Source organism: Dendrobates tinctorius, unplaced genomic scaffold, assembly GCF_039654945.1.
Source record: "Dendrobates tinctorius isolate UK_male_01 unplaced genomic scaffold, ASM3965494v1 ptg000038l, whole genome shotgun sequence".
In the NCBI taxonomy this organism is placed as follows: Eukaryota; Metazoa; Chordata; class Amphibia; order Anura; family Dendrobatidae; genus Dendrobates; species Dendrobates tinctorius.
In genome coordinates this window covers 23409505-23429277 of record NW_027361706.1, presented here as the reverse complement: position 1 = coordinate 23429277, position 19773 = coordinate 23409505, and the positions used below count along the sequence as shown (strand labels likewise).

Genomic DNA, 19773 nt, shown 5'->3' with positions numbered 1-19773 from the left:
CTTTCTTTCTTTCTCCCCTAACTTCTGCCAAAGTTCGGAAAACTCTGGAAAACCTCCTTTAACTAGCAGGATATTTTAAAATTGATTCTTAAAACCCACACACCCCCTTTATAAATGCTCAGCCTACAAATGATTCTAAAAATCTAACAGCCTATATAAATTGAAAAGAAAATGGATCCAAGAACAGCAGCCAACAAAGAGAAGACATCAAAAGGAGGAATAGCTGACTAGGAGACAAAAGCAATGGACTGATCAAGTAAGATAAGATGGGTTTAGCAATGCCTGCGCTGAGCAACGTGTCCCTGAGTATTTTACAAAGGAGCATTTCTGTGGAGCAATGACAGTGAAAGCAGAGGGGAATTAGAGAGATGAGAGCTCATTATATGTTCGAGTCGCTTAAATCTAAACTGGTGCAGCTAAACCCAGTGATGGACAGAGGAACGTCCAGGGAGTTGTAGTGATGAGTTTGACACTATGTTATAATGAAGATGGGAACGTGCCAGTGGAGGAGATATTAGGGGAAAGTCAAAGCCGTGTATTCCTCCAGGGAAGAGGGCTGAGGAAGCAACTGTTATTTTTATGTCTCTTCCATCATATCTTATACTAGCGAGCAGCGAGGAACTTGCGGGATAAAACCACGGTGAGAAATAAAAAAAGAAAAGAAAACGACTAGAGGGTAATATAACTGTAGAATATCATGACTGGCCCTTAAAGAGTCAAAAATAAACCAATGGTGCTACAAAAAAAGCCTTACTCACCTTCACCGGGACCAGCACTGAGTCTCCGCCTCTTTTCCCAATATCTGTTATTGTCTGCAGCGCTGACGTTACCTCAACAGCACTGCAGTCAATCAGTGAGTTCAGAATCTCACAATTTGCTACTCCAGAGCTGACAGCGCCATTCTTTCCCACCAAATCTCCCATCACAAGTGACTCTTAGGATGCAGACTCACAAGGGGTTGAGATTTCACGCCATGTCCCCATACTGTGTGCATCTATTAACGTTGACTTCTGAACATCTCTGTTTATTGTGTTTGTACCTTTAGTGCCCCATAACTTATCAATCCGTCATGAAGCGGTGAGTGTTGTGAACTCATTTTCTCGTCTGCCTCTGGTTTCTGGTGAGGGAGCTGGTTGTGCTGACAGAGGAGTTGTGAGTTCTCTTTCTGGGCTCCCTCTGGTGGTGGCAGGAGGTAGTGAAGCTGATCTAATTAACAGAGACCTACCACCAGATAATGAGGAAGAGGAGTGGACATCTGTAGTCTCAGACTGGATTTAAGACAGACGACTCCCTATTCCCATGCTGGTGATTTTTTCCTGCCTCCTGAGGTCTTGGTTTCCAGCTCAGTTCCTGTCTTCTCAAGCTAAGTTGTCTTTGCTAATGTTCACATTTGATTTGGTTTGGTCTATTCAGTTTTTTGTGTGGTCAGCCAGCCCCGGCTGGGACTGTGCTGAATTTCCACTCTTATGTCACTGTATGTGCCAGTTTGCTTTTTGTCCCTTATTAGATTGGCCTCTTTTTGCTCTGTTCTCAGAATATGCCAGAGTGCTGATATAGTGGGAGAAGTCTAGTGACTTCAGGGTATTTTTAGTTATCAGAAGTGTTGGACATTTTTGCAGGGTTTTTTGGCGTGATTGCAGACAGTATCTTTCCTTTCCTGTCCTTTCTAGTTAGTGTGGGCCCTATCGTTTGCTCAGCCTATTTTCCTACCTGTGTTCGTGTTTTCATCTTGTTTCACTGTCAATACATGTGAGGGGGCTGTCTATTCCTTTGGGGTCTGCTCTGGGGCAGTTTATATTTCCCCTTTTCTTGCTTTAGGCTTATTTAGTTCTCCGGCTGTGTCGAGGCGTCTAGAATCATCGTAGGTACGCTCCACAGCTGCTGTTAGTTGTGTGGATAGGATCAGGGGTCTGCAATCTGCGTAGTTACCAACCTCTCTGGTTTTCTGTGACTTAGCTTGGTTTTGTTTTCCTCCTCGGTGATCCATTCATAACAGGTGAGCTTTATTCTTACTTCACGACCCATAAATCTAGAAAATGTGTTCTTGCTTACGGTTCACGTGTTGCATATTTTATAAGGATTTTACTCAGGGATTTCTAAGTTGAAAACAGCTGCGTTTTTGCAGCTAAAATCCACCTCCATTTTTGGCACTTATTTATGTTTTTAACTTTCATGATCAGATGCACTAAAAAGTGCAAAAATGTATGGCAAGCGGTTTCATCTGTGAAATGCAGTAGTAAAATTTGCACCGAACAGTGCAATTCTGCAACAGAAATTGACATGCCGTGGATTTAAAAAAAATGCACAAATGCCAGTTTCTTTATGGACACTGTACAACAAGAACAGCAAAAAAGCAGCATATGAATGAGACTAAATTATAATTTATCGACTTCACTGTTTCTAAAAAATTCTCTACATTTTAAGTCCTCTCTTAAATTTCACACCGATTGTGATCTTTATTTTAAAAAAACACTAATAAATAATCTTTCAATTTTCATACTGGCCACTGGGGCTTTTTTAAACTTGTACTTCCTTGCCTTTCTGTAAGAGTTTTCAGCAGTCTCATTATCTTCAGAGGAAGGATTACAATGACAAGTAACACTACTACACACAACTGATAGCACAGGATACACCAGTCACAATAGCTGATGTCACCCTGCTCCCCTTCCCTTCACAATGAACTTTGCACACACGCATTACAAAAGATAGGGTCCAGGTTTGGTCATTGTGGCTATGTACGTGTGTTGTTTCCTGAAACAATAGGAAGTTAGAGTCTAGAAAAGCCCCAGTGGCCACTGTGAGAATTGCAAGATTCTTTTTTTTTTTAATACAGATTTTCAATTGAAAAAACAAACAACCAAAAAAAACTCTGCCAAAAATATTTTAAAAATTAACTGAACTTTAAAACTTGATTCAATCATAAGGTCATTTTCTTCTTCTTTCCTCCTTTGTTTCCTTTCTTTTTTCCTTCTTCCTGTCTGTCTTTCTTTCTTTCTTTTCCTTTCCCTTTAAGGAAAGCAAAAAAAACCCACGTCTTTATCTTACCTAATCCAAAGATGTAGTGCGCTATTCCACCCAGGTACACCCAAAACGCCAAATGAAATTTTTAAAAATTCAACCCCCCTTATATCCTGTTTTGTGGGACTGTCCTACGAAAATGGAAACTGTCAGCAAGCATGCAACATATTATAAGGCTAATATATGCATCTCACGTTTTAAAATCAAATAACAGAACAAAAGAAAACAGATTGCAGTATTAATTACAAAAATGGATTAAAAAATAATTTATGATGAAATGCTAATATCCTCATTTCTGCACTATTATATCTGGAATAATGGATGCTGACAGCAATATGCAAAGATTTGGCTAAGCGGTACATCCAATTAGAAATAAATTAATCTTACCCTTTTACACTGTCTCAAAAACAATGAAGCCGAAGAAGAAACATGTAAACTACGAGACAAAAAAAGAGGAACTGTAAAACGTTTATAATTTTTCACTGGCACAAGAAGCAAATAAGTGGAACGCTCAATAGCCCTATTAATGTGTTTTGTCAGACTAAATTATATTTTGTCAGAACAGGTTCTTGGCGAATGCGTTACTTAATAGGGTTTATTTTTCTCACATTACGCTACTAATGATGGTGTCATCTGCACTTATTTTTTGTATTCATTGTTATTCAGGATATTCCATAGAACTAGTCATCCTCAGTAGATAATCAATGTATCCTCGTTATCAGAGTATCTGCCTTACCTACAACGACTCATGGTTGTATATCAATCTTGTCACAGCCCCGAGGCTGCAATATGGCTTATAGGGAACCAAACTGACCTACTACATTTTAATCACAGCCAACGTCAACAGAGCATACTTTTTAACAGCATTTAAAATTGAATTTATTACTTTCTCTAAATATGTATTTGTTTACCTGATCTAAATGCCTTTGTTCTCCTGAATCTGACAATGTTTTTCTTTTGTTCCTGCGCCTCTTCGTTCCTGAGATATGGCCTCCTCTTCCTTGTATTGAAATCGGATCTTGTTAGCCAAGTGGGTGTGATCCTCACCTTTTCTCCGTGGGCGTGTTCTTGAGGATAACGCCCTCTTATCTACCAAGATTAGATTTACAGACAAGAAACAGGCATTTATACTGTATCTCAGGAATAGAAACGCATGAACAACAACAAAAAAAACCAAATTAAAGGGAATTTGTCAATAGAATCAACCCTCCTAAGCCGTCTAGGTGGGAAGGTAGTTCATAGCAAGCTGAATTAATTGATATCTTGATGTATGCAGTCCGATGTTTTATTGCAGAGAAATCCATGATTTTCTTAAAATGTAAATGAGCAGTTAAGATCTATGGGTCGGACGTAGATCTGTATGAGAATCTGCCTCCAGAGCTTATTTTTCATGAAAGGATGTATTACAATTATGCAATATATAATGACTGACACTCTGCTCACCTAACCTACATGTCTCAAACTGGTAATGCTCCCTTTAATTTAAAATAAGCTCTTGAGGCAGATTCTCAGGGAGATCTATGTCCGGCCATACGTCTTAACAGCTCATTTACATATTAGGAAAAACATGGATTTCTCAGGAATAAGACATTAGATCACAGATATCAGAGTACCATTTTTTTCATCTTCCTATGACCTGCATGCACATTTAGACGGCTTAAGGGGGTTGATCCTTCTGAGAGGTTCCTTTTAAGGAGCACAGTGAAATTTACACCAAGAAAAATAATTGTATGTTAGCGGCAAGTTATATGTCCTCTTTATTACTTAGTATCATTTCAGTTCAAACTGACTTGCCACAATAGCTAGTCAATCTTGGGTCTATGTTAACCCCTTTACGGTCACATCACAAATTTTTTTACATAAGATATTTCTTTATATTGTAAATGGTAAGTTAGTGATTTGGGTTTCTTATGTTTGTTTTTTTTAAATTACAAAGCTTAATAATTCTTCATAATCTAAAATTTGGACCCAGAGTTTACAGCATAGTTTATTATAGTGGGGGAAAAAAGTATTTAGTCAGTCAGCAATAGTGCATGTTCCACCACTTAAAAAGATGAGAGGCGTCTGTAATTTACATCATAGGTAGACCTCAACTATGGGAGACAAACTGAGGAAAAAAAATCCAGAAAATCACATTGTCTGTTTTTTTTTCATTTTATTTGCATATTATGGTGGAAAATAAGTATTTGGTCAGAAACAAGCAATCAAGATTTCTGGCTCTCACAGACCTGTAACTTCTTCTTTAAGAGTCTCCTCTTTCCTCCACTCATTACCTGTAGTAATGGCACCTGTTTAAACTTGTTATCAGTATAAAAAGACACCTGTGCACACCCTCAAACAGTCTGACTCCAAACTCCACTATGGTGAAGACCAAAGAGCTGTCAAAGGACACCAGAAACAAAATTGTAGCCCTGCACCAGGCTGGGAAGACTGAATCTGCAATAGCCAACCAGCTTGGAGTGAAGAAATCAACTGTGGGAGCAATAATTAGAAAATGGAAGACATACAAGACCACTGATAATCTCCCTCGATCTGGTGCTCCACGCAAAATCCCACCCCGTGGGGTCAGAATGAACACAAGAACGGTGAGCAAAAATCCCAGAACCACGCGGGGGGACCTATTGAATGAACTGCAGAGAGCTGGGACCAATGTAACAAGGCCTACCATAAGTAACACACTACGCCACCATGGACTCAGATCCTGCAGTGCCAGACGTGTCCCACTGCTTAAGCCTGTACATGTCCGGGCCCGTCTGAAGTTTGCTAGAGAGCATTTGGATGATCCAGAGGAGTTTTGGGAGAATGTCCTATGGTCTGATGAAACCAAACTGGAACTGTTTGGTAGAAACACAACTTGTCGTGTTTGGAGGAAAAAGAATACTGAGTTGCATCCATCAAACACCATACCTACTGTAAAGCATGGTGGTGGAAACATCATGCTTTGGGGCTGTTTCTCTGCAAAGGGGCCAGGACGACTGATCCGGGTACATGAAAGAATGAATGGGGCCATGTATCGTGAGATTTTGAGTGCAAACCTCCTTCCATCAGCAAGGGCATTGAAGATGAAATGTGGCTGGGTCTTTCAACATGACAATGATCCAAAGCACACCGCCAGGGCAACGAAGGAGTGGCTTCGTAAGAAGCATTTCAAGGTCCTGGAGTGGCCTAGCCAGTCTCCAGATCTCAACCCTATAGAAAACCTTTGGAGGGAGTTGAAAGTCCGTGTTGCCAAGCGAAAAGCCAAAAACATCACTGCTCTAGAGGAGATCTGCATGGAGGAATGGGCCAACATACCAACAACAGTGTGTGGCAACCTTGTGAAGACTTACAGAAAACGTTTGACCTCTGTCATTGCCAACAAAGGATATATCACAAAGCATTGAGATAAAATTTTGTTTCTGACCAAATACTTATTTTCCACCATAATATGCAAATAAAATGGAAAAAAAACAGACAATGTGATTTTCTGGATTTTTTTTTCTCAGTTTGTCTCCCATAGTTGAGGTCTACCTATGATGTAAATTACAGACGCCTCTCATCTTTTTAAGTGGTGGAACTTGCACTATTTCCGACTGACTAAATACTTTTTTTCCCCACTGTATATGATAATACTAGTATATGATGGAATTTAAGATCTGTCACAGAAAAGCTGGCAAAAATGGGTGATCACTTTTAGGCGATAGTCTTTTGGGGGCTGTTATTGTTTATTTTTGACAAGCTAGTCAAGGATATATGATTTGAGCTTGTGTAAGGCCAGATTCACGTTATGATTGGAGCAAGAGCTGCATATGTTGCCTATAGGTCAGATAGGCATAACTTTGTACAACCGTTGGGCGGCTCAGAGAGCCTATCATTACTATCTTTACATTGTCAGTAATCAGTGGACTTTCCCAAGTGGCCCAACGTACATAGCCCATCCCCTGTGACTTCTGGGCCCCCTGATACGATCTTTATAAATTATCATTGGTGGGTCTGTAGTTTAGTGGCCAAAATTAGCTCTCTTTCGCAGGCTGAAGAGCTGTTTTGTAGCATACTGAGCAGATGCAGAGCCAAGAGGACAAACTTGTAGCCTCTGTCTAGAAATAGAGGTCTATAGACTTGTTTTGCCTGTATGTTCCAAGTTTTCCTCGATGTACATCATAAGCATACGTCAAAAAAGTAATGTGAATAGATCTTACTTAGGATTTTTTTTCACATAAAGGGGTTATCCAGGGCAAAATTATTTTTTTACTATAAGCCAAAATATTACCCTCCTGTTCTATCTGGCACCGACTCAGAATGTTCACTGACTGCTCCTGGCGGCGATTCTGCTTCTCCATGTTAACAGAGCAGTTCTTCTTCTGGACTATTCTGTTGAAGGAGCGTGATCCTTCTGATTAATGTAGTTATGCAATGGGGAGCCGACTATTAATCTTCATGATGTTGGCAGTCATACCCTGTCACAAGAAGCCCCTGCTCTGTTGACGTGATATCAGCAGAATCGCCGACAGGAGCAGTCAGCAACTGTTCTGTGCCAGTATAGATCGGCGCTGGGCAGAAACAGGCAGATAGTTAGAACTACCTGCCTGTTAGTTCTGAGGCCCACAGTAAAAAAAATATTATAGTCCTGGAAATCCCCTTTAAATGCATGTAATTTGGGTTAAAAATAATTTTTACAGTTGGGTCTCATTAAAATATTTTGCACCGTTTTGGCTTTTAGAGGCTCTTAGATCCCCTGCACATTCAAGTTGAGTTACAAACTCTCCTGTGAGACCATCAAAGCGAACTCACAGAAGTATTCTCAGTTATCTCATTCTGCAGCCAGCAATAGACAGTACACAGAGGCTGTAGAAGGCAAACGGTGTAATGTTTTTAATGAGGCACAAAAATAAATATGCATGCACCTAAGTAAAAGACAAAAAGGTGTACAACCCTTCTAACTAGTGCACATAAGGTACCCAAACCAAGACATACATCAATTTATGAATGATGGTCACAGCCTCTCTCATTTGCTTCATTTTCATTCCATACCATATTGGTTTTTAGTGGTGCAGAGGTCTGTTTCCTTCTAGTACACAATACCTATAGTTATGGCTAGGACCACTAACTGCACCCTCAAGTCAAGAGTTGTCAGCCCCGTGCTTTCTGCCGAAACATCACCAGTGACCCAGGGCTAAGCTCTGTAATATGGAGGTGTTGATGTGACTCCATTTGCAATGCAAAGCAATAATTACCGTATATCTCAGAGATGTAAATTTGCATCTTTAGAGAAAAGAGGCGCGATTCATCACTTGCTTTTTTTTAAGTCATTGTAAGTGATGAGCTCAAGTGCTCGTTACTCGAGTTTGCCCAGGGTGCTCGGGTGACATATTCAAGTCCCCCCCGAACACACGTTAGACAGCCACAAAACATGCAGGGAATGCTCGTCTACTTCAGGCAATCTCCGCATGTTGTGTGGCTGTCTAAAAGCCGCAAAACTTGCGATCGCGGGGATTTGAACATGTCACCCGATCACCCGCGATATTCTGTGCATACCCGAGCACCCTAGGCAAACTCGAGTAACGAGCACTTGAGCTCCTCACTACTGTAGTCACTATTCTTTTCTTTGTGTTTGTGTATCCGTTGACATTTTGTCCTCCCAATGTTTCAAAGCAGCGCAAATGGTTCCTGAATTTTTGAATTTTGCACAAAATCAGAAAATGCTCTTTATTTTTGTCTTTTGCCCCAGCTTTGCTAAATGTTGCGCAAAAATTTTAGAAAGTCGCAATCGATGAATCAGTTAAAAAAAACTTGACAAGACCAAAGCCTCGTCCACAATGACGAACATAAATCAAACAAATACATATCCAATAACTTAAAAAAACAACTAAAAACAATTAGCGGCAAAAGGTAAAAAAAAACACTAAAAAGTACACAAATTCAATAATTCTATCTTTACTATGGACACATTAAAAAGATCTACTTTTGCAAAGCAATTCTATGACTGTATTGTTTTGTATCCATGGACATTAATCTACAAATGGCCACTAAATTTTAGATATTAAAAAAAATATTTGATTCTAGGAACCTAAATAATTGCATGCAAATATTCCTGGCCGGGAATGTTTGTCATAGGACATAGCCTTACCTGTATTTTTGCGCCTGCAGCTTTCATCTTGTTATATCGTGTGCAATAATGTATTTTTTTTTTACATTAAAAAACAATAAGGTGTTAATAGCCAAAAAAAGGACCCAGTGGGGGGGCGATCATAATACCTAACCCCGGTGCCGGCTAGAATCATTTACTTCTTTCAATTCTCACTTTTAATATAGCATCCGCCATTGAGAACGATCACCTGCGGTATTTATTAATGGATCGGCGAGTCTCATAAGCAAGTTCTGATTTCTCTTTCCTTCTCATTATGTAGTTATTACCCACGGACCTCCTTGGAAGCCAGGAGCAGTTTATCTAGAGAACCACTAAGGTACTGTGAAATGCATTGTGTTCACCGGGCGGATTCCCTCCTATCTGCTCAGCATGAGTCATTCCGAAGTTTGCTCCATCCGTGTAGTTTAATATACCTTGGCTGTTTTATTACTTATCAAGTGCAAACTACTTAAGCCTTTTTACTACTGATCAGATTGTCAGCATGAACCTTCTTTCGAAAAAGTAGGCTTTCAACATCAATAAGTCGATTCTGGAGTTAGGGGCGGCGAAATTACGGCGCTCCATCCATGTGTCTTATTCGGATTGCTTGACTCACTTCAGGGTCCATTAACGATGTAGATGTTGAGTCGTTCAGATCACTTTTAGTAGCATCTTCAGTGTTATAAATCTTCTTTTTAGCCTTCTTTACATGAACAGATTTTCTGACCGAAACGAGCACTGATTGAGGTTATGATCGATCCGTTTTGAGCTCCAAATATATGGAGCAGTTATCAGCACTGCATGCGACTGAACACTCATAGGCTGCTCTCTTGTTTTATATACATAGTTTCATTGTTGCCAGCCATATTGCTGCAGCCAAATGATAAATTTAAAGGGAATCTGGAATCTGTAGAGGCTGGGACACTGTTTTGTGTCACTTACTGAGCTGTGTCTTGTTGTGTTAATAAAATCAGTGTTTTATCAGAAGGAGATAATCCCTACAAGACTAGGTATCTGGTACCATCTAGTCAACTTGCTCTGTGTAATCCCGCCTCCACCACTGATTGGCAGCTTTCTGTCTATGCACAGTGTACACAGGAAACCGCCAATCAGTCGTATGGGTGGGGTTATACACAGCTCAACATTCAGAGCTTTGCTAGATCTGTAGCAGATAATATAGTGATTGTATCAAAACTGAACCAGACAGTCCAGTAAGTGACACATGGCTGGAATCAGGGTCTCTGCCCCATACATCATGCAGCTGCTCTCAGATTACATGACAAAAATCAGTTGAAAGGTTCCCTTTAATGTCCACTTAAAGATTAGATCAAATGACCCTTGATCAGCTGACATATTTAGACAGGTCATTGGTCGGGAACAAATTGTCATCTGAGCAGTAAAGGGCTTTCAAAGGAGTTGTCCAGTGAAATAATTTATCACCTTTCCACAAAATGGGTTATAACTTGTTGATCGTTGGTGGTCAATGGGCACAAAAGGGAATTTTCATTCTTGTTACAAAATGGAGCAGCCGGTGGATGTCTAACCACCTTCCAAATCATTCTTTATGGGGTTGCTGGAAAAAGTTGAGTATAGCGCTCAGCAGCAATGTAGGAGATGAATGGAGCGGTGGTCAAGCATGTGCACTGCTGCTCCTTTCTATAACTGGGATTGGGGTTTAAGGGGTAATGTTTCTCCTTGTGGAAAGTGACATGCCAGGCTTGGCTTGTCACTCACCACAAGGAGAAACGTTACGCCTTAGACCACAATACAGAACCTCTCACCTAGCTAAATCAGGTCTCTTACTTTGCACTGATGAGGGACAACATCACGAAACACTCTCTGCAAATTGAGATTCTGATTTGGCTTTTATCCTAAGTCATATTGCAAGGCTTGTTAAAGGATCGCTGCTTCCAATAGGTGGCGCTAAAGTTCTAGTCCTCGTCCTCTGTGAAGAAACAATCTACATAACTGGGATTAAAATTCTCAGTTCTGCTGAACGGTGCGACTCATAGCGGTCTGACTCAGCCAAGACCAGTAAGTTATCACCTATCCTGTGGGTAGATAACTTGTTTTCACTGGACAACCCCTTTGCGACCTACGTCTGCACAGTACCTGTGGAGATAAGACATGGTTGGGTCGGGGAGTTCATTAAACATCTGCTGGAGTAAAATGCGCTCAATTTATTAAAGGGAATCTGTCACCCCATTTTATCCCTATCAGCTGCCGGCACCGCCATCAGGGACTTATCTACAGCATTCTGTAATGCTGTAGATAAGCCCCGATGTAACCTGAAAGATAAGAAAAACGAGTTAGATTATAGTCACCTGGGCGTCCGGTTCGGTCCAAAGGGTGTTGCAGTCCGGTCCGGCACCTCCCATCTTCATGCGATGACGTCCTCCTTCTTACTTCTGCCGCGGCTCCTGCGCAGGCGTACTTTATCTGCCCTGTTAAGGGCAGAGTAAAGTACTGCAGTGCGCAAGCGCTGGACCTCTCTGACCTTTACCGGCGCCTGCGCACTGCAGTACTTTACTCTGCCCTCAATAGACCGGACCGCGCCCCCCACCGCACCCGACCGCCCCCCCTGGTGAATATAATATAATGTGTTTTTCTTATCTTTCAGGTTACATCGGGGACTTATCTACAGCATTACAGAATGCTGTAGACAAGCCCCTGATGGCGGTGCCGGCAGCTGATAGGGCTAAAATGGGGTGGCAGATTCCCTTTAAAAAGCTCATGTCTTTTCATAAATTTAGTGCATCTTTCAGGCTTAATAAGACTTTCTGGCGTAATCTACAGTGAATCTGTCATGCTAAGACAAAAGTTCCAGAAAAGGGGCACAAAATGTTTGTACAACTATGTATTGCACACACAAAAAAAAACAGACTTTTCTTTGTCAATTTTAATTTTCTGACATAAAGTGTATGGTGAGTTCTTCCCAATATTTTGTGATGCAATTTGTAATTTCCGTTAGCTCTTCCAATGCATGTGATGGAATGTCTTCTTTTGCAACAAAAACAAAATAAAAGCATCTTGCAGTACCACATGTCAGCAAAATAATTACATTTGCTATCTTTTTTTTTTAAACAATGAAAATATATCCTCTTCATGACTTCCAACAAAACAAGTGTATGGATCGGGCTCACAGGGTGAACTCGCCCCATACTCAGCAGGGAATGGCTATGTGTTACAGCCAGGACCTGCCTTTAACGTCGTTTTTTTGCTGCGTTTTTTTTTTTAAATCTTGTTACAGAGATATGGGCTTATATGTTTAGGACTAATTTTAATGGGCTTTTCTAAAGGGGCGTGGCTCACAGAGTAGCCTAAAGACACGCCCCTGAGGATCCTGCCACGCTTCTTTGTTAAAGACTATAAAAACTGGCACCAAGTAAAAATGGCCCTTATCTCAGGAACACTATGACATATAAGACAAAAAAAAATGGAATAATCAAGGTAATAAAATACGAGTAAAAACTGGCCACTTTTGACCTAGTAACTAGTCACTAGTCTTCTTTAAATGTCAGAGACTGCAGGAAAATGATTGTTATTGCTCTAAGTGGTATGCCATGTGCAACGTATAGTTCTGGGATAGACCCACTTATGAGAAGTAGGACCTATTATGCGTAAGGCTCATACATTGACACAAGACGTTCCGCTTACACAGACGGTTACACCACGTTATGTTATATGTTATGTATTATGGGATGACAAGGGTCTGGTTTAATTAAGCTAAAGTGTTCACACGTAACCACTCTATACATGACAAGCCAGCTCTCAGCTAACGTCGTCTACAATGTTTTACATAATTTAGGCTGCCGGATTCATAGTGCACAGAAATGTAATTTGCTTCATCTTCATGTCTGGGAATGCATGATAAACCATTTGTCCCCTTTCTTCATGCCTCGATGATTATTGCTTTCATTTCCTGTAGCGTCTGGACACTTTTATTAGATCTCGCTTCATCATTTGCAGTTTTAAATATGTAGCAGCATTTCTCACATTTTACAGTTCTATTGGTGTTTAATGCTTTATAAATATTAAGCGTTAGCATTTTACTGCATTATCAATGGAAATACAATTATATGGACTCAATTATCTGTGCAATTAAAGAGATGCGAGCGGTGACTATGATATCACATCACGTAATGATCCTTGTGAATCTCGTGGATGTAGGCTGTAGGGGCCGCAGTGCTGCTTTTCCCCCCAGCACAGGAGCCTTCCTGGATACCGGCAGGAACATGGCTCCAATCACATAACTGGAGCAAGGTGAAGTTCTCCCAATTAGCTGGGAGTGCTAATGTACAGAGAAAAAAACTGTAAAGGAGATGCGACCCTGTGGCCCTTCTTTTAGGGGATTGGTAGAGCTCACACAGGTTGGACCTCAATGATCATTAAAAAACAAACAAACTGTAGTTTGATATAACTTTCTAATTTTTTATATGTTATAAATGCCCCTGTTTCCCTGAATCCGATGTTGTTTTTATTTTATTCCTGCTCCATTCCACTCCTGAGATATGGCTTACTTTTTCCCTAAAAATTTGGTCTGTTTATCCAAATGGGCGTGGCCATCAAGAAGACACCCACAGTGAAGATTTTATGACCACGCCTACTTGTATAAAATACTATATTTATGTACAGAGAAGATGATGCCTTATCTCAGGAATGGAGAGGTGCAGGAGCAAAGTAGGCATGGTCATCACGAAGACGCCCACAGAGAAGAGTTTAGGACAACACCAATTGGATATAAGATCAGTTTTACTTACAGGGAAGAGGAGGCTTTAGCTCAGGAATGGAGAGGTGCAAGAACAAACAAAGGAGAACAACGGATTCAGGAGAACAGCTGCATTTACAACAGGTGAAAATTTACTTATATGAAAAGGATATATTATAACTTGTGATAAATCTGTATTTTTTCCCCTGGTATGAATGCTGATGTTCTCCTGAATTCAGCATTGCTTTTCTTTTGTTCCTGCGCCTCTCCGTTCCCAAGATATGACCTCCTCTTCCTGATAAGTAAATCTAGTCTTTTGAGCTAAGTGGGCGAAGTCCCCAAATCTTCTTTATGGAAGTCTTCTTGTGAACCACGCCCAGTTATCTAAAAAGACGAGAATAATTTGTGGAAAATAGGGGGCCATATCTCAAGATCAGAAGGGTACAATAACAAACAGCTGGGGGCTGGTATTCTCACACTGGGAAGGGGCCATGGATATTGGCCCTCCCCAACCTAAAAATAGCCGCCAGAATCCGCCCCGGAAAAGGCGCATCTATTATAATCCTATCCTGTGTGATGCTGTTTGCTGAGCCGTGTATCTAATCCTATCCTGTGTGATACTGACTGCTGAGCCGTGTATGTATTCCTATCCTGTGTGATACTGACTGCTGAGCTGTGTATCTATTCCTATCCTGTGTGATACTGTCTGCTGAGCCGTGTATCTATTCCTATCCTGTGTGATACTGACTGCTGAGCCGTGTATCTATTCCTATCCTGTGTGATACTGACTGCTGAGCCGTGTATCTAATCCTATCCTGTGTGATACTGACTACTGAGCAGTGTATCTAATCCTCTCCTGTGTGATACTGACTGCTGAGCCGTGTATCTATTCCTATCCTGTGTGATACTGACTGCTGAGCCGTGTATCTAATCCTATCCTGTGTGATACTGACTGCTGAGCTGTGTATCTAATCCTATCCTGTGTGATACTGACTGCTGAGCCGTGTATCTATTCCTATCCTGTGTGATACTGACTGCTGAGCCGTGTATCTAATCCTATCCTGTGTGATACTGACTGCTGAGCTGTGTATCTAATCCTCTCCTGTGTGATACTGACTGCTGAGCCGTGTATCTATTCCTATCCTGTGTGATACTGACTTCTGAGCCGTGTATCTATTCCTATCCTGTGTGATACTGACTTCTGAGCCATGTATCTATTCCTATCCTGTGTGATACTGACTGCTGAGCCGTGTATCTAATTCTATCCTGTGTGATACTGGGCTCCCCTTGCAGTCTGTGTCAGAGGGTGGTCTGTGTTGGCACTGTAATAAATTGTGTTATTTCCAGCTTTACAGAAGGACGATAACACCATAGAAGTTATGAGAATAATAGGCCAAATTGTTTGGTGAATTGGAACGCGCGGGGTTAAAATTTCACCTCACAATATAGCCTATGACGCTCTCGAGGTCCAGACGTGTGACTGTGCAAAATTTTATGGCTGTAGCTGCAACGGTGCACATGCCAATACCGGACATACACACATACATACATACATACAAACAAACATACACACACACACACATTCAGCTTTATATATTAGATTAAAAAAAAAAAAATACTCACCTTTATGTCTAATCCACAGAAGCCCATGTCCCCTGTAAAAGACAAAAATAAATAAGAAAGTTAAAGAAATGCATTTTTTGGCACGCTTAAAACTGTAGGTATTGGGGACTAATCGAAGTGTCCTGAGTAGTGCATTCCAAAAAACTGTAGCACGTGATAAATCTTGGAGATGGGAATGAGAGGTTCAGATATTAATTTTAGGCCATTAGGAGAATAGAGAGCATGGGACGACTGAGATGAGGTAGGAGATGTAGGCTGGTGCTGACGCGTTAAGTGCTTTGTGAGTAAAAGTGATGAGTTTATAATGAACTCTATATGGGTTGGGCAACCAGTTTAACGACTGGCACAGGGTGGAAGTTGGCGAGGAATATCCTGGCTGCTTCATTCAGGACGAATTGGGAGAGTTTAGTAAGAGGTAGACCGATTAGTAGAGAGTTGCAATAGTCCAGATGATAAAGAATAAGAGCAATAGTAATAGTTTTTGCAGAGTCAAAGGTAAGAAAAGGTTGAATTCTAGAAATGTTTTTGAGGTGTAGATGACATGAGTGGGTGAATGATCAGATGTGGGGAGTGAAGGAAATATCTGAATCAAGTATGACCCCAAGACAGTGGGTATGTTGCTGGTGAGTAATGGTAGAACCACTCACAGAAATGGCAATATAGGGCATAGGTAGATTAATGGAGGGATGCCTATGCCCGTCATGCATCACACCCCCCCTCGTATCAATATATTTTTATTAATATATTTTTTATTTCCAGGTTTTATGGTATTGGTTTGCTATTCTATTTGTTATCATCTGATCCTAATAAAATGTAATGTGGTTTCACCATTTTTGATGTATTGGGACTTTTATGGTCAGATTTGTTCTTCTTTATTTTCTCCAAATGAGTAATGGTAGAACCACTCACGAAGATGGTAATATCGGGTGCAGGAAGTGGAGGGAGGAAACACAAGAAGTTCAAACAGATTCAGTTTCTAATCGAGGGAGGACATGATGTTGGAGACAGCGGTAAGGCAATCACTGGTGTTTTGTAGTAATGCAGGGGTGACGTCAGGAGACGATGTGTATAATTGGGTGTCATCGGCATAGAGATGATACTGGAAACCAAATCTACAGATTATTTTTCCAGTAGGGGCAGTGTGCAAGGAAAAGAGGAGGGGGACTAGGATTGATCCTTGAGAAACCCCAACAGTAAGGGAAAAGGAGAGGAAGAGAAGCCACCAAAAGTTACAGTGAAGGAGCGGTCAGAGAGATAGGAGGAGAACCAGGAGAGAACGGTGTCCTTAAGGATGATATAGCGTAGCATAGGGAGGAGGATGGATGGATGAATGGATGGTTATACAGATGGATTGGATAGATAGACAGATAGATGGATGGATGGACAGATAGATGGATGTATTGATGGATGGACAGATAGATGGATGGACGGATGGATGGACAAGTGGATGGATGGATAGATGAAAGGATGGATGGACAGCTGGATGGATGGATAGACGGATGGATGGATGAATGGATAGACAGTTAGATGGATGGATAAATAGAGAGCTTGATGGATGAATGGATAGACACCTTGATGGATGGATAGACAGATGGGTGGAAGGATGGATAGACAGCTAGATGGATGGATAAATAGAGAGCTGGATGGATGAATGGATAGACACCTTGATGGATGGATAGACAGATGGGTGGCTGGATAGACAGATGGATGGATAGGTGGATGGATGGATAGACAGCTGGATGGATGGATAGACAGCTGGATGAATAGACAGATGGATGGATGGATGGATGGATGGATAGATGGATGAATGGCTAGACAGCTGGATGGATAGATGGATGGATGGATGGATGGATGGATAGACAGATAGATGGATAGGTGGATGGCTAGACAATTGGATGGATAGACGGATGGATGGATAAATAGATAGCTGGATGGATGGATGGATAGATAGCTGGATGGATGGATAAATAGATAGCTGGATGGATGAGTGAATGGATGGACAGCTTGATGGATGGATGGATAGACAGATGGATGGATAGACAGATGGATGGATAGAAGCTATCATTGCCACTTCTCCATCTTTCTCCCCAGAATTGACATCCCCATTTTGATAGATTGGGGGGAGAATGGCACAGATATTTTTGATGATTAGCATTATCAGGTTTCTGATTCCGTCTTCTGCGGATCACCTCGCTGCTGTCGCATTTATATTTAGTTGGGTTATGCAGTTCTGTGCGATCCACGTAGCGTTATGTTTCGTAGTCTGCCATGCATCATAATCATCTCATTTACAATCAGGAGAGAAATTCATGAAGAATTAGTTAGAGATGGCTTGTGTGGCCCCTCTGTGAAATTTGCATGTGTTGTATGTGCGCTCCTGTGTGAGACATCAACCTGCTTTATGTGGTATTAATTTCTGCTGCCAGAGTAAATCATTTACATTGCAAATTACATCAGAAATAAAGGCAAAGGGAAGACTCAGCGGCTGTAAATCAGTATAAATGGCTTAAATGCCGATTATTATTCCGGTGCACCACACACTGGAATTTTGCGTGAACTATTGCAAAATCTCTGTCCTACTCGAGAGCCAAAATTATAAAAAAACATACATTATGGAGCCTATGTAGCAGAACCGACTTAGGAGAGTCAAATTTGTAATCTTGTGGAACTGATGATAATATCATGATGTGGTTTCCATAAGATATAAGATACAACTGCATTTGGTGCACATACCAGTCTGATATGACCGGGAACCGACCTGATATACTCTGTAACCTGTCACCCACTGTTTTCTTTATCATCAACATTCTGCCAGCACTATAGGTGCTAAGCATTTCCTTTCCATCACTTTCCAGCATGCTCGTTGCCTGCCCTGAACAGAAAGCTCATCTCTCTGTACTGGCTGTATGACGCTCCACAGACACATGAGAAAAAGCTGAGAAATAAAGCTTTAACCCTGTAATCCTTGTCTGTGCCTCTGCTGATAGAGGTGGATTATAACTGACCGCAGGCAGCAGGCACCAAGGAACATAATGGGGAGACACTTAGGCCTCTTTCACACATCAGTTTTTTGCCTTCAGGCGCGATCCGGCTTTTTTTTGTAAAACCGGATCCGGCAAAATGCAATGCCGGATCCAGTTTTTCCCCATTGACTTGCATTAGCGCCGGATCGTGCCGGATGGCATTGCGTTTCATCCGTTTTTTGCCAGATCCGGCAACTTGTCTCATTCCGGCGTCTGGAAAAAACGGCTACTGTAACGTTTTTTATCTCCGGCGAAAAAGCCGGAAGCGCCGGATCCGGCGCTTCCAGCTTTTTGCTACAATGAAAGTCTATGGGCGCCGGAATGCGCCGGATCCAGAAAAAGACGGATCCAGCCACCGGATCCGGTTTTTTTAAGTCTGCGCATGCTCAGATCCAATTGGCCAGCCCCCAGGAACAGATATAACCTGCTAGACGCATCCAGCAAAAAAACGGATCCGTTTCTACAGTTCTTCAAAATTTATGCCGGATCCGTTTTTTCTAAAAATAGCCGGATCCTGCCTGATGGCAAAAAACTGATGTGTGAAAGTAGCCTAAGTGGCTGACAGTTTAGAGTGATTTTTTTTTGTGGGGGGGGGGCGTTCAACATAAGAAAGTAAGTTGCACATTCCTAATGAGCAGGTGTGAGGATTCGCTGGTTTCCGAGCCGGAAACAGCAGTGATGTATGTGATATGCATACTCCGGGGCCGAAGCCGTCCAATGAGCGCTGCCGTCCAGTGGGTGTGGCCATCTAGTGGTTGTGACCTTTTCCAATATGCTTGTATGGCGTGAGGCCGCACCCACTAGACTGCTTCTGTCTAGCACACATCACCTCTGTTCTTGGCTCACACACCGGCGGAATCCTAGCGGTGCATAGTGCATGCTCTGGGGGGATTCAAGAGTCTGCAGTCACACAGAGTGACAGACACATGTGTGTATATAGATAGATATATACATACACAGACATATATATATATATATATATATATATATATATATACACACACACAGATACATATATAGATATACACAGACACAAAAAAATTATTTTACCAAAGTCTCCACTTTTGGAGTGGCTTTCAGGAATATATTAGCCGCTTGTATAAATATCTCTTCCTTTAGTGTGTTATTAGTAGAGTGGGCGCGTCCGCCGTTCCTTCCAGCAATACAGGTTATTATTAGCTCATTCTTGAGGTGAAAAGAAGCGTTTCCAACAGCAGAATATGAGCAGATTGCTATTAATATCGTTCCTTAAAGAGACCCCGTCATCTTTGCTGACATTTTACCAAATACTCGTT

The 19773-nt window shown here is 41.4% G+C and overlaps 1 protein-coding gene and 1 long non-coding RNA gene across 7 annotated transcripts in view; one reads left to right on the top strand and one right to left on the bottom strand.

Annotated features, from left to right (window-relative positions):
* Nucleotides 1–19773, top strand: part of IQSEC1 (IQ motif and Sec7 domain ArfGEF 1) — an 893482-nt gene that overhangs the window by 558087 nt on the left and 315622 nt on the right. For 4 of the 5 annotated variants that reach the window (XM_073574276.1, XM_073574277.1, XM_073574282.1 and 1 more), the window contains one exon: nt 9405–9461. The exons of the other annotated variant lie outside the window; for it this stretch is intronic. In XM_073574276.1, coding sequence (XP_073430377.1) covers nt 9405–9461 — 57 coding nt within the window. The remainder of the gene's footprint in view (nt 1–9404; nt 9462–19773) is intronic. 5 annotated transcript variants of the gene reach the window in all.
* LOC141088274 (uncharacterized) overlaps nt 2508–19773 on the bottom strand; it is a 37649-nt gene continuing 20383 nt past the window's right edge. For both annotated transcript variants that reach the window (XR_012231878.1, XR_012231879.1), the window contains 3 exons: nt 15456–15487; nt 3406–3454; nt 2508–3006 (listed from right to left, as the gene is read on the bottom strand). This is a non-coding gene — a long non-coding RNA (uncharacterized lncRNA). The remainder of the gene's footprint in view (nt 3007–3405; nt 3455–15455; nt 15488–19773) is intronic.